Source organism: Protomyctophum parallelum, assembly GCF_964188405.1.
Source record: "Protomyctophum parallelum genome assembly, chromosome: 11".
In the NCBI taxonomy this organism is placed as follows: Eukaryota; Metazoa; Chordata; class Actinopteri; order Myctophiformes; family Myctophidae; genus Protomyctophum; species Protomyctophum parallelum.
In genome coordinates, this window is record NC_139707.1 from 20,104,589 (window position 1) to 20,120,419 (window position 15,831).

The 15,831-nt window shown below is 39.1% G+C and overlaps 1 protein-coding gene across 2 annotated transcripts; it reads left to right on the forward strand.

Moving 5' to 3' along the window:
* Positions 1–1,089: 1,089 nt before the first annotated feature.
* cers6 (ceramide synthase 6) lies at positions 1,090–15,766 on the forward strand. 2 transcript variants are annotated; one of them, XM_083776440.1, is made up of 11 exons: positions 1,090–1,366; positions 3,040–3,145; positions 3,247–3,377; positions 5,864–5,921; positions 7,908–7,958; positions 8,292–8,384; positions 10,791–10,919; positions 11,672–11,778; positions 14,018–14,174; positions 14,404–14,427; positions 15,510–15,766. In XM_083776440.1, exons 1-11 carry the CDS (start codon positions 1,197–1,199, stop codon positions 15,666–15,668), a joined length of 1,185 nt encoding a protein of 394 aa, XP_083632566.1. In that variant the 5' UTR covers positions 1,090–1,196; the 3' UTR covers positions 15,669–15,766. The 2 variants fall into 2 exon arrangements, with proteins under 2 accessions (XP_083632566.1, XP_083632567.1); XM_083776441.1 differs by having other exon boundaries at positions 14,408–14,427.
* Positions 15,767–15,831: the final 65 nt, after the last annotated feature.

Below are 15,831 nucleotides of genomic sequence, written 5' to 3' on the forward strand. Positions count from 1 at the left end.
TTCAATCTTAAACAAACGGAATATGAAACTGAGTAATGAAATAAGCAGAAGGTATTATTAACAGTAACCTGATTACACACATTTACACTTTAGGTTAAAAAGGAGTGGCCTTACATGTGAGATAAGGCCGTCTTCACCCCCCTGGGGTGACAGGAACTAGCTGTAACAAACACTGTATGCAGTTCTGTTCTATTCTGTTCTATGACTGTTATCTCAGGTCGCCTCATAAATAACTCTCATATCTTCTCGAGGAATCACTGTTGAGCAAATTGACTGAAAATAGCAACAGTCTAGTAACAGCTGTCTTCTGGGCTCATTGAGTGACTAGCTGTCCTAGTGAACTATAAGCTGAAGTATTGTATGTACAATTATGACATGTGTTAAGGAATATGCTATTGAAATATACATCAATAATTAAAACGAAAACATTTAAATAATACGCATCGTATTGTCTTTTTCTCTTGGGAGTGGACCACAATTTAAATACGTATCATACACGAAAAAACGCGCTCTATGTGCAAAGTGTGCAATGCCAATGTGCAAAGAATTTTAAATGTGTTTGCCTTGCACCGTGGCAACTGCAAAATGGCCAGTAGATGGCGTGGTTTACTAATACGTGGTCGCGTCATCAGGGTTTTTTCCTCGGAGCCAATGTGAAACAAAAGTGTTTCCCTGGCCTAGTAGTTAGTTAGACGGGCCAGTGTCTACCTTTCATATTTCATTGTCTTTTTCGTTAATTTCCTCGACTTAAATGATAGAAATGCTGTGGGCAGAGAGGGCGAGTTTGTTTGTGTGGGTCCAATAAATCGTGATCATTATTATTAATCAAGTGAACAAATATATTCCTTCCTTTAATGTTTTTTTTGGCTGATTATTTTAGACTCATACTGCTGTAACTGTAACCCTAATCAACAAGACAGGTTGAGCAAAACATCTTCACCTCGATTGTGCTGTGATCCAGTGGGTTTAACCTATGGTGGCTGCATCATGCGTGACATTTCAGTGCACCAATCACTTGCGGAGGAGCATATTGAGTCTACTTCCCTACACTGGGCTAGCAAAGGGGAAATAGACGGACAGCGATATAGCACAGATTTCATCACCAAAACCTGCATAGATCGCCGGTGAAAGAACATTACAACGCATTGGGCCATTGATACCTTATTCTATCCGGTCAAAGTGTCTGCTTCAAAGAGATGGCCGGTATTTTGGCGTGGTTTTGGAATGAGAGATTTTGGCTCCCTCATAATGTAACATGGGCTGATTTAAAAAACACAGATGAGGCAACATTCCCGCAAGCTGAGGATCTTTATCTGGCGTGTCCTTTAGCCTTCTGCATCTTTATGATACGTCTGGTTTTCGAAAGGTGGGTCTAGCTGTTCAGTTACTGACTTTACTATTTCAGACATAGCGAGTCTTTGTTGGGTCGATTTGATAATCCAGGGATATTTTCTCATTGACCACTGAGCTTGTGTGTTGATTTGTCTGTCAGTTAACAATGGCACCCCAACAATGATCAAGGATGATCATCCTATTTTCTGCAGGCCTATATCATTGCATAGCCATTCTTAGTGTACATGTCGCAACGTTGTACAGTAGCCCACAACGTTGCGAGTGCGACCAGTAGCAAGTTCCAGGATTCAAGCAATAGGCTACTTGCTCAACCTTCCAATTGTATTTTTTTCGGATTTGTCATGCCATACAAATGTAATTACAGGCTAGTAAGGCTACTGGTAAACTCCCGTAAACAAATTAATAGGATGTACTGTACATAAACCATACACCTTGCCTTGCCTCTATCTGTGCCCCAATTTGTCCAATAATAACAGAGCCCTAATGGTTATCTGCGTCTATGCCTGGCTGTCATGCAAATGTGGGTCAACAGTTTTTGGCAGCAGAACAGGCTATTATTGACGCCCCCCTCACACATGCTCGTCATCATGAATGGCCAATACTTGGCCGATAGTAGCCTAACATTGTTTAATACTAATATAACATATTGACTTATTATCAGTAGTTAAAAAAGTTCGTCATAGTAGACTAAAACCTTTTATTTAAAAATCACACCCGTGTGAAGTGAGGGGCGCTCTTATCATCATACATAATCTCATTCTGGCCAATCACAATTTGCGTCCTCACTTTTGTCTTCAATGTTTGTGTTTACACAAACACTAAAAAATGTCCATTCAATATGCCAATGGCATTCAATGTTTTTGTAGACAAACCCTCAAAGCTGGACATAGGAGGGGCATGTTTTAAATGTGTCTTTATACTTGATGCACTCTGAATATAGTAACTTGAATGAATTAATCACTTTTATTTACAGTCTAGCCAAATGTTTCTCAGACATTTTCATGTCAGGGTCCTCAGGGACCCCCAAATTGCTAACATACTGTTACTGTATTAGGCTGAGTGGACCCCCATTTGAAAAATAAAAACGTGTTGCCAGGAACCCCCATAAGAGAAGAACTTAGTTGTTGGATTAGATTTAGTACAAACTAAAATAAACATTTAAAAATAGAGAAAACAGCACATCTATGAGTTCACAATGTGTCACAACTCACATCAGACCCCACTTATAAAAAAAAAAAGCGTGGTCTATTCTAGAGCCATCTAATAGAAGAGTTGCGATATTGAGGGGGCCAGGCAGAAAACAGCCCGGTCACATGTACTTGTGCGAGCCCATAGACTCCAATGCATTCCGTAAACTTCCGGTTATCCCCATGCTCAATAGAACTAAGTATGTAGAAGAGCCATTGGACTGGCCCCATGAAGTGAACGGAGTTTGTGTAACTCTTGTCTTACTCTATGGCTCTGGTCTATTCTAGCCTACCATTAGACGACTACCCACAGCAGCAGCATTCAGCTGTCTTTTTTTCCTTTAAAAAAAAAAGCAGATGGGATTTGATTATAGATGTAAAATTGTAATCACTGACTCTTGACTGAAATACTCTCTCCCCATCTTCTATTATGGTTTACAGTATTGTGCAGGTGTGTCTATATTAATCAAGAAGTCATACATGTTTACTTACTGTACAGGTTTATCGCGAGACCCTGCGCTATGGGCCTGAAGATCCAAACCAGTGGCCCACAGAAAGCCCAACCGAATGCTATCTTAGAGAAAGTTTTCACTGCTATTACTAAGGTGACCTCCTTTGTTTTCTATAAAGTTCACAACAATTTTGTCCCATATAATTATATTAATAGGAGCACCACCATGACTATAAAATATATTTTATCTACCAGCACCCAGATGAGAAGAGGCTGGAAGGCCTGTCCAAGCAGCTCGACTGGGATGTGCGTACTATCCAGCGTTGGTTCAGACAGCGCCGCAACCAGGAGAAGCCCAGCACTCTAGCCCGCTTCTGCGAAAGCATGTAAGAAGCATGAGCTAAAAACATCACACCACAGTGCCACAAACATACAATGTCATTTTCATGAGAGTAATGTGAATTCCAGCACTACGACAAAGCAATAATTAAATACACACTTCAATATCCCAAGGGTATGTAGAATTTGTCGCTGAGAGAGAGCCCACCAAACTCTGACCCACTGGCCAAAAGGCCTGACTGATCTGCAGTAGATTGGATCCCATCAGGAAGATTGTGGTTATTTATTGGTGTGACAGAGGAGGCCAACAAGGGAGTGTGACTGTCAGCGCAGACTGACAGTCACACTCTGACACCAATAGAGCCAAGCTGGCAGTAGGAGACTAAGCACAGTCTGTGAGGCCCCTGAGGCTGCTGTACATTCAGCAGCACACTGTTGGTTGATTACACCACTGCAGGGTTCGTATTACAGATTTCGGACCTGAACACTTTTTGCAGAGACGTTAGTGTTTCATAAGTCCCATACAATTTGTTATTTTACTGCAACAATCACCACAGCTGTTGTCTGCATGCAATATGAGTGGCTGCATAATAGATTCAACTTAAAATTGTAAATTGTCTGATGCTTACAATGCGAAAGTGTACAGTGCTCATTTAGATAGGTGACAAAGTTGAACAGAATCGACCATAAGCATGGCCTGCAGGACCTGCAGGTGCATGATTCAGAATGCGTGCAGAACACATTCATAAACAAAACCAGCCACCTCATTATTGACACTGAGCTCTGAGTTACATTGAGTTACTCACCCAGAATCCTTTGTCTAGATGAACTTTGTGTCTAGGATCTCATTTAAATACTCTCCAGTCATGTTACTACAGTGTTCATGAGATGAACATGCAGCAATCCTACCATGAATGGGGAATTTAAGAAGTGTAGTTTACATAGTAACCCATTCTGACCTGAGATCAGATTCATACGAGGTTTCCACTGGACACACACTGGTCTGATTAGGATCATAACACGGTCACATAATTTTAAGTACTGTATCACTGCCCACCACTTTGTACAATTGATATTTTAAGAATGATCACTTTGTACAATTGATAAGATACCTATGTTTGCTACTACTTATTTGCAACAATTAAACAGCTAGCTTCAAACCACTACCTACATAGATTATCTTTTCCCACAGCCTATATATACCAGCATTGTATGGAGAAAAATAATATAACAGATATGGTCAGAATTTTGCCACTCTCTAAATTCTATGCAGAGAAAGTAGTTGTGAGTCATCATAATTGTACATGGATGTGATTCAGCATCACTAGAAACAGTCTCTTATGGTGTATGAAGATCCAGTTGCCATGCAACAGTCTTAACGCCAGGTAGACCAGTCCAGTATTTGGTTTAAACCCCCCTATTAATCAAGCACAGAGAGAACTGTAGATAATGGCAGTAATTTCAAATGCCATATTTGATGTGCTGAAGATTTCTTTCATGCACATTAAACATGTAACAATAGACTCTTGAACAGTCATCCATAAAAATGACTACCTCAGCAAGTCCCTTCAGAAAGTTACACATCTTTGTTTAAGTAGATATCTTTTCTCAGTTAAGAGTTACCCTATTAGGGTAACTAAACAATACATTTGTCTATCTAGTCTAGCGCCATATAAAGATGCCAGTGAAGCTGGAACTAACCGCAGCACAGATTTTAAAGTAATGTAAAACCCACTGTCACTCACAATCACAATGTTAACATCCATGTAGTAGCATGCTAGCTTTACTTTGTTCCTCCTCTCTGTGGCCAGGTTCATGAAGCTGGGATGACGTGTTACAAATTGCCTTGGAAAATAACCTGTATCACATTGCAATAGTAACTTTTGGGAGAAGCCATTTGAGTCAATTTGATATGCTGTGACAACTGAATAACCACTGAAGAAAATGTCTCATTGCGAGAAATATTCGAGAAATAACACCCAGCAGCCAATATTTAATATCCTTTCCAACTCTCCAGTTGATTTCTGTTGTGAGCTGGGTTTCTATGCATCTTCTTGCTCAGCAAATGCTGATCTCTCAACTGTCAGCTCAGGGGTAACACTTGCTATGCATCCCACGTTTATAACGCATTATGAACACACTTATAAGATATTATAATCTTCTCATAAACATGTATAATTATATTTATAGGCACTGATAAATACTCATACTTTATTAGCTTAATCATAGCACATTATAAACTTTATTATAATGACTTATAATATCAAGTATTATAATATTTCATAACTTGCTATGTATTCCATGTTTATAACGCATTATAAAAAATCTTATAAGACAAACTAATTTTCTCATACACATTTATAATTATATATTTAAGTACTTGCATTGCAGCATTCTTTGTTCTTTACTATAATAGATGTGACTAACTGTAACTTCATCACTACCCTGTGAATCCCAAAGCAGTGAAAAATATGAAGATGAAAGGAGATAAAAAATAACCTACACTCACTGTGCCTTTTCATTATTTTTACAGGTGGAGATTTACATTCTATTTATACATCTTTACCTATGGTGTACGTTTCCTTAAAAAGGTATGTTTTTGGTTCGTCTGTTGAGCATTTATTGGCAAGTCAATATTTTCAAGCAGGTCAGGTTCTAATCCTTATCATTAGGCTACTATTGCCACATCTGTGGAAAGATCAACTGCAATTTGTATTTATTTTAAGAATTAATTCCTATTTATAAGCATGGCATATAGGCCTATCTATCAGATTATTTTACTCCCTATTATCGGTATGTGCACCAGCCCCAAAATTCCAATATTGATCGGGCTCTAGATGTAACTGTCAAAGTTTGGAATGGGACCTTGTGTGATTACTTGGAGGTTTAGATAGTTTAGATGGATGTGATAGGGCAAGGAATAAAAGCTGATAAATAATACATCTCTTTCACATACTCCAACCAGGGAGCAATGTTAAATAATTGATCGGTTGCTCTTAGCACAATATAACATTTTAAGATATTACTGTCACTGAACAAATGTATCACCATTGAGGCAACTGTTGAGCCTCAGTCTCAGCTAACATAATATGTTGTTAATGTCAGTTTGGTCAATGAAGGGAAAAGAAAGTCACATTGGATTCTTATTGTTCTTTGGATTCGGTTCATCTTATTTATGCTTCTCTATCACTGATGTTGTGTAATGCACTGTGTCTACTGACTGCAGTGTCTCACGAAACCATTTTGGTTGAGATTGATTAAAGTAATCACGATCAAGGTAGCAATAGGTGAGATAGCACAGTGGGGAAAAAAATGTCTTTACTGAAACAAATTGCATGACCAAGCACTTTGTAAAATGAGTTCATTCTCTGGCAATCCCTGCTGCAGGGCCAAGTCTCCTGGGCTTTTTATTAATAGCAGTAGTACAGGAGATTCAAACACGTCTTCCCTAGTCACAGTCCTGTCTCATCGGTGCACTTTCTTTCTTTTTTCTTTTACAGTTATTGTCGATTATTTTAGCTCCTGACCCATTGTGAGTCAGGGTTTGTCATAAAGTTGAGCATCATTTGGTAACAACATACAGTATGTGCATTAACATACAGTATACATACAGTATGTGCAGTATGTGCATTAAGACTCGCAAGCCAGAATGTTGCCTCCCAAAAAGCACGGAAGCTCTGAAAATGTGATGCCTCCTGCTCGCTTCCGTTTCGTCTTTACAATCGTAAAAACATAAATAAAAAATAATAGGAGCCTATATAGCTTGCTTCTTAGCAAAAATGGGGGGGGGGATGCAAAGATATTTTTAAATATATTATTGTGAACGGAAATGACGAACAGATCACAGCTTCTGTTCTCTGCTTTTGGGATGTGTAGTTCCAAACTATATAATTCAGAAATTGTGGAATAGTTGTCTGGCTAAGTGAAAATACCCTTACTCTTATTCCATCTAGCATCCATTAAGGAAAGCCAACTGTTTTGTGTGGGCATGAAATTGAAATAAATTATTTTATAAACGTAAGGGGGAAATAGTGAGCTCCACCCATTGTTCTGCCATGGACTACTGGTTGTTCCTATAGTCCGAAAATAATTAGGTTAGTTTGAGGTTAGGTTAGGGTTGAGCTTAGTTATGCGCACCTTTGGACCAATGATACTTTGGAATAATAGTCTCGAATTATGCACAATTGTGCATAATTCGTTCGATTTTAGATTTTCTTTTCCATAACTCAATACACCCTTTACGTCTGTGTGCTGGTTATAAAAAAAAATTGAACTAATGAAAAGTATTAAAGTTCTTTGGACAAGACCTCTTAACTTATACAGCTAAAGCAACTCCACAACCAGCTCTACAACCTCTCCCTCTCTCATGCAAGTAATTGACAATATATAAAGTCACAATACCAACTTTGATGAGGCAGTATTGCTTTGTTTTTCATTTCCTGAACAATTAACATTTTGGAGTCAGGTGGTTTCTTCCCGACAGCAGAGATATATTTGTAAATATCTGTCAAAAGGATAAAACTAAAAAGTGCGAGAGCTTATTTCCATTGTATTGATTCCTATTGCTTTTTCTGTAGATGCCATGGCTATGGAACACAAAAGAGTGTTGGTACAACTATCCTTACCAGGTAATGCTTTCTGTATTATTGACCATCAGCGTCACATGTTGAATCATGTTAATTTAACTCTGAGAGTGTACAAATGTTAAATTAACACTCTCCAAAAAGGTGTTTAATATTATGACTTCATTAAATGTCTTGCCTTATACTTATCAAATATTTATTTGAACCACGTTATCCCTGTTGTCCCTATTTGGACATTTTCACTGTAGACAAAAAAATATCAAGAAATCAAAAGAATGACTGTGCCTAATTCATTGTACAAAGTTCTGAGCTTGTAGATCGGCTATTTTAGAATTTTTGGCTTTATGGTTAACTTTGTTTCTTTCTGTGTTTGTATAGCCACTGACTGTGGACATCCATTATTACTATACTCTGGAGCTATCATTCTACCTGTCCCTACTCTTCTCCCAATTCACAGACATCAGGAGGAAGGTAAGAATGACAAGAGACCAGATCAGATGCCACTCTTGATTAGCACATATTGTCGCTGCCCGGCACAAATCTTGTATCTCCATACTGCCTCTTTTACTATTTATTCATGAATTACTTCCCTATGTTATACTTTGTTGTATGTCAGTGTTGTGCAAAAGTAGTGCATTTTTCCTATCTACAAACTTATAACGAATCACACCCGCAAGCACAGGGTTTACCACCTTCCTAATCAATGATCTCTCTCTTAACACATACCATACCAATTGAGTGACAGACAACTGTACTGTCACCTAGTTTTGTGACCTATTCTTGCTCCCTTAGAGCCAAACCAGCGATATCGCAGGTTATAATTTGTACCTGTAGGATGGCAAACCCGCGATATTGCGGTTATAAGCTTATATCAACCTGCTAAAGATAAAAACAAATCTGTAGTACTCTCCAGGTTGCTATGCAAAATTAAAAGGCATCATTGGCAACGAGGGCCATTTGGGAAAGGCGTCGACATCTGCAGACACACACACACACACACACACACACACACACACACACACACACACACACACACACACACACACACACACACACACACACACACACACACACACACACACACAAATACATGATATAAAAACACACAAATAGAACAATTTCTAAATTACCCCAAATGGCGCATATTGGACCACCTGTGTATCTGTGATAGCCAATAATAGAGATTCCATGATCAAACTGCTTAGCGTTTGGACTTGGATTCAAGCTTCACTGAGTATGCAATCATTCAGCACTCTTCAGCGCATTTTAACTTCCATGCTGGTTCTTTGGTGAATGGTTATACTCTCTGGTCATGGTGTTTTCAGTGTGTTTTTGCATGCCTCCTTGCCAATTCACTCACACCCATAAGCACTGTTTGTCTCAATGCCATGCTCTGTATCGTATGCATTCATCCTGTCATCTTTTTTTTTTGTGACTGTCGGCATGTTGTCTGTGTTTTGTTTCTCCTTTTCAGTTTTTTCATGCACATCTACCACACTGAGGAGGTCCCCTGCATCCCCTGAATATTCCAGTATGTTCTCCCTGCACACTGCTGCCTCGCTTCCGTTCCTTCTTATGTTTTACACAGCATTGCTCTTCCTTCGCATACAGTTACACTGACCTACAAAGCCAAAGTGCAGTAACTTGGACACACTGACTTGTTTGTGTATCCCAAAGGTCAAATTAGCCCTTGTGTTTATTGGGGGATAAACAATTACTTCAAGAACAGATATAGAATTAGTGTAATATAATTTACTGTATACTGTATGCCTCTATTTCATCTGCACTTTGGCTTTGTAGACCTCGTCCTTGTACTCCTACTGCTCTGGCTGCTTGCTGCTGCTGTCCTAATGTTAGACATTTTAATATCCAGGGTGCCAGAAGAAGGCTCCTCCCCCATGTCACCCATCCTTGTTCAGCCAGAACTGGCCCAAAGCTGGCCTGAGTTCCTCAGCCCTGAGCCCCATTTATGCTTCAGTGACAAAGTGTTGATTGTTGAACGTGTCACTCAACAACAATAATATATTTTTGACCACAGGGTACATCACACAACACGACTAAAGCTTAAATCAGGCTTAAGACTGGACTTGTGTTTTGAGCTCATGTTGAATTGAGTTGATTCTGTTTTGAGTACCTTCTTTGCAGCAATCACGTGAGGGATGTATTTTCCTCTCTTTGAATTATAGTTCAGTAGGACTGCAGCTTAGCCGTTATTCTGTCAAAGTATACATTTTTGATTAATCGAATAATCAAGAAGTGCATTTGTGGCATAAAAAAAAGAAATCTAATATATTGATTTGTTATCTAATAACTAATTAACGTAGACTGATTGACCTCTTTAGCCCTATTTTATGCTTTGTCAATTTGCCGATATACAAGCTCACAAGTTGTCGCATTGTGATGATTTGTGAGCTTGTAGATCCACTATTTTTGAAAATCGATTACTTTATATAATCAGTTGGTTTGATTAGGCCTAACTGTTGCACCTCTATTATAGTTCAGTATATTATTCACGTATTCCTTGGGATAGTGTTCTAGTAGTGGGAGCTATTACTATATATTAGTATTACTTATTACTATTATGCATTGCTACAAATGCTGTTATGGTCACTATCAACATAACATAAGCACAGCAGTGCTTGTGTCCTCCACCTTGTATTCATGATTGCACCTGTCACACGTATCTGTCACTGAAGGTACTGGGTATAATCCATACTTATGGATATACGTAATGGTATTGCTCGCTGAAAATAACAGATTTTGAAATGTTATTTTTTTCGTCGTGCAAAATAATAATAATTAGGCTTTACCGTAAGGTAGCTTTTTAAAATATTCTCTGTAAGGTGTGTGACATTGCTGTGGCAACTGTGTCTACAGGACTTTCTGATCATGTTCCTGCACCACCTGGCAACCATATCCCTCATCACGTTTTCCTATGTGAACAACATGGCGCGGGTGGGAACACTGGTTCTGTGTCTCCACGATGCCGCCGATGTGCTGATGGAGGTGAGGATGGAATGAGTGGGTGCAAAGATTGTTGGGTGGGTGGGTGGGTGTGACTGGACTGGTGGGCAGGCGGGTGAGAAGGGTGTGTGCCAAAAGTAATCAACAAACTATGCTATAGAAACTGGTAAAACATTGGCCAAATTGTCAAATAATATAAGAAAGAGGCTGCAAACAACTTTGTACGTAGATTGGCTATTTTCACAATCTTTAATCTGTGGAACAAGTCAAATTAAATGTAATGCCTCAACTCCTACAATTCCAAGTGCTTGTTGAGTGGGAGGTCCTCAGTTCAAATATGATCATTTTGGGGGGTCTCCAGTTCAAATATGAATATTTGGGGGGGTCGCGGCTTGAAAAGATTTGAACAATCTGACCTATATCACGGTGAATTTCTTTATGTTGCGATATAATGTGATTAATGTCTTTATTCATTTCTTAACGTTTAAGAAAGACAAGGCACAACTAGGTTGGGTTCCAGCCTGATTCGCTGCGTTCCGTGAATTTGGTTTGTCACTTGACAAAACAAATTCACGGAACACAGCGAATCAGGCTGGAACCCAGGCTGAAACACAACCACATCATCAAACACCATAGACACAAATCCCAACACAAACTGAGTAAAAACTAAAACTGCTGTTTTGTATTTCATGAAGGAATCCCCAGTGTGCAGTATTTAGATAACATTTCAAGCGAATGCATCTTTGAATGAATTGTCAAACAAGTGACTTTCTGTCTATTCTATCTTTTGTCAGGCTGCAAAGATGGCCAATTATGCTAAGTGCCAGACACTCTGCAACCTCTTGTTTGCAATGTTTGCAATTCTATTCATAAGTTCCAGGTTGGGAGTTTATCCTGTCTGGTAAGTCTCATTCACTTGTTGTTGATGTAGCCTAGTTGTATCAATCTGATTGTCAGCTTCTTAGGTTGAAATGTTGTCTTTGTCATTTGCACATGTGTTATTATGACAACTATATGTTCTGTACAGGACATTTGTAAATTTCCTTGTGGATTTCAGTAATCCCTCTCTGAAAGTGTATGCCAGATCCAGTGAGACCTCAGTACTCTAGTTATACTTGTTCATTTCAGACAGATCTCTATTAATGTTTTGTTGCTAAGTAATAGTTACTATGGATACGGCAGCTTTATCCTCAGCAAAAAGAGAAGAACAGATGAAACAAAATATATTGTTTTATTGATTTATTATTTACCGGTAATTTGATTTGAGCTTGGGTGGTTGTAACATCCAAGGAACCTCCTTAAATGATCCCTTTGTCATTACACATTATTACTTTGACCATTTTAAAATCTGCATTACTCTTATAGACAAATCCACAGAGGGGTGCCCTGGGCGCGGCCATTACTGAGGTGTAATCCATGGAGCAGGTGCTCCGTAGGCCAGGTGTGGCTAATCAGTGCTGCTGTGCTTAATGGTACACCTCAGTAATGGCCGCACCCAGGCAACCCTCTGTGGATTTGTCTATAGAGTAAGTCAGGTTTTTTTGTTGTTGTTGCTCATGCATTACCATTTTGAAAAGCCACTAGATGGTGAATGATCCTTTTTTTATGGAGGCGTGGCACGTCAATATAGCATTGAAAGCTATATACAGTATCTGGGTTTATCTGGCCGCTAAGAAGGGTGTTAAGGGCGCTCCAGGTCGCTCTTTCACACTGCTGCGTAGGACAGTACTGTATGCGGTTCCCAAAGTGGGGTCCGAGGACGAATAGCCAGGTGGTCCACAAAATAATTCAGATTATTATTTGTTTTATTTTTTTGTGAATTATGGTATGTGTGATATGTGAACTTACCATAATCACAGTAATCCTTAATCATATTCCATATATTGGATGGAAATGAAACTCGCCTCAACCTGTCAACCTGTCACCTCAACCTGTCACAGGTAGAGCACTGCAGACAGAGGCTGTGACTTTGAAAATGTGTTCGCACGTTGTGACTTTGACTGAAAAGTTTTATTACAAATAGTTCCAATGGCATCAAAATGTAAGGTTGTAAATATGCGTATCGGTGTTGTGAGGATGAGAGCGTACCTGGAAAAAAATGTGGCACCCAAGGGGTACCTGATCCAAAAAGGTTTGGGAACCCCTGCTATAGGCTAAGAAGGCTTTCACGAAACGAGTTTGCTTCTAAGACGTTACTTCTAAGTTAAGTAGTATTTCCCGAACTCGGTTAAGAAGACGCTTAACGTCGTGCTCTTGAGAACCAATTTAAGTAGTGTTTCCGAAGCCAGTTAGGTTGCATGTAACGCTGTGCTCTTGAGAACCAGCTGCTGCTAATGAAGGTACTGCGTAGTCAACTTATGCACATGCATAAGCTACGGGCAACTTAAAATGGCTTTGGGAGGCCTGGGTCGGCATAGCGGTCCGGGCACCTAGGCTGTTAAGTGAAATGTATTAGTATTTTTGTTCTCACACTGCATGACTGCAACACTATTATACCATAGCACTGTCATTTTAGTCTGCCCTCCACCACAGCAGCAAGAAAGGTTATCATTATTGTAAGGCTGTTGCTATGGCATCAGTAACTGCAAGATGATTCACAGACAGTATGCAATAATTGGTCCACGGACAAATTTAACCTGGATCATTGCCATTCTGATTGCATGTTTTGTCAAATTATAGCTTTATAATCTCCCAATTTATTATATCCCATTAACCATGATCATTGTTAGGGATTTAGATTTAACACTGTCTGTATTTGTATTTCTAATGCAACAAAAATCGGTCAACTAAGTATAGGGTTTGTAGTGTTGCATTACTGTAGGTACAGTAAACAGAGGCCTGTTCAGGCCCTTTTTATCCCCCTTTGGCTTCCGTTTACTAGTGCTATTAATTAACCTTAAAGCAGACCACCTGTCTCGAAGCTGTCCTAACGACACAGGCTACCTCACAGGATTATTTATATGTACAGGTATATACAGTATGACAATACGGTTATTACATCTTCTATTTTAACCACTCAACTTATTTCATTGTTTTTCTCTGTACAACTTTGAAACTGCAATATTGGGGGGGAAAAGTTGCGTCTAGTTTTGCTAAACAAATGCAATATGTACCTGCCTCCCTCTCTCGTCCCACTGTAGGATTCTAAACACAACGTTGTTTGAGAGCTGGGAGATCGTAGGGCCCTACCCATCCTGGTGGGTGTTCAACCTACTGTTGATCCTGCTGCAGTTACTTCACTCCTTCTGGTCCTACCTCATAGTGAAGACAGCGTGTCGAGCCATCTCAAGAGGAAAGGTACTGAAGGATTCCTTTATAAAACATAAACCCTTTATTACTTGATATTATCCCTCTTATTTAATTCATAAGTGCTGGATAATGTGGTATGAAACAAAACTATTCCAAATAACTTATAAGTACCATGAAAGCACCTGCACTATGTATTACTGTATCTTTTGTTGTCAGCTGGCATTTCTGACTGTTCCTTTTCCATATTCTCTGTTTTTGTATTTGGCCAACTCTGAAGGCAGGAAAATGGAATCCTTTACACGTAAGTAGTCCTTCAAACTGTACACGGCATGTCTGGTTTGATCAGTTATATTTATTTCACTTGCATGTCAGTTCCTCTTTTGCATGTTTTATGGCCTGAATGCTAGTAATCAACCATAAATAAAATGGCACAATTTGTTGGCATGGCTCCCCTGACTTTGATGTTGTTCATTATTGCTATCTTTTACTGCTTCATAATGAAAAAATTAAGTTCTTTGGTCAATCGATTTACTTGCAAAAACTAAACTCTAAGCATGAGAGACAATGATTTGATTAGATGCTTTGATAGACTGTTTCATTAAGACTTTGATGAATGCAGGTTAATGTGACACTTTCATTTATATGACTGCATGTCAAATTTCCCAATATTTAACCCCAGAGTTTGAAAATGGCTGCCCTCTTCTTTACAATATTTGGCAGATGGTTTCCCATAGTTCAGAATCCAGCAGCATGTTCCTTAATGTTGACAACACTGTTAATAGCATTCAATCATAAATAGAAAATGAAACAAAATGAGGTGTTTTTCTTCAGAATCATCTTTGTCACATCAGTTAGTAGTAAAAAAAAAAGTGGGCGAAATTGTTTTTTTGTGCATAGTTCCCATATTTATTATCTATTTTGTAGAAGGTCTATGAACGAAGTTGTCCTTATTATGCAAGTGAAGACGTATTCTATACGTCTGAACGCATACACACCCGTCTTAGCTGATAAGGTGTGGGTACTGCGTATGTTAGAAATTAGAAATAGATTTTTTTTTAAATAAAAAAGTAGTTGAAAAATGAATGTCCCCTCATGCATTAGGACAATATCTGTCGCAAGAATCAGGGATGTGTGTTTTCATTGAGTCTAACATGGTTAACACCCAGTTTGAAATTGAAGGGGCTTATGTAGGAGGGGACGTGTCTGATCAATGTGAATATCAAATACCGGTATCTAAATATTGAATCAAGCCACTCATGTGAAGTGTCAGAGTAGACCTTAAAAAGGTAGTGCAAGAAAGTAATAAACTGATGGAAGAACTATCTCTATATAGTCCAGCTGGCACACTGCCTAACTAGGTTAACCACCCTTTCATGTCTGTAGGTGTCTAAAGATGACAGCAGTGACATAGAGTCCAGCTCCGATGAGGACGACAGTTCTCCAGCCAATCAGAAGCACCACAGCAATGCCACTAATGGGACCAACAAAACTCATGGGACCAATGGCTACCTGACAGGGACCCCATGTCCAGATGAACACTGACTAACACATTCAAATATTTCAACACTGGACCCAATACACCATTCAGAAATATGTGTGCGTGTGTGTATTTGAGTGTGCGATAAAGACATGAACAACATTGCCTGTTTGGTACTGGAAGTTCTTGAATTACGTGAATGCAGTTTTGCTATGAGTTGGATTCAAT

What these genes read in the sequence shown, in the direction of transcription:
- cers6 (XM_083776440.1), top strand. Translation starts at nt 1,197, where the DNA reads ATGGCCGGTATTTTGGCGTGGTTTTGGAATGAGAGATTTTGGCTCCCT. An exon ending in ATACGTCTGGTTTTCGAAAG is followed by an intron (nt 1,367 to 3,039) that starts GTGGGTCTAGCT and finishes CTTACTGTACAG; the next exon opens with GTTTATCGCGAGACCCTGCG. An exon ending in TTTTCACTGCTATTACTAAG is followed by an intron (nt 3,146 to 3,246) that starts GTGACCTCCTTT and finishes TTTATCTACCAG; the next exon opens with CACCCAGATGAGAAGAGGCT.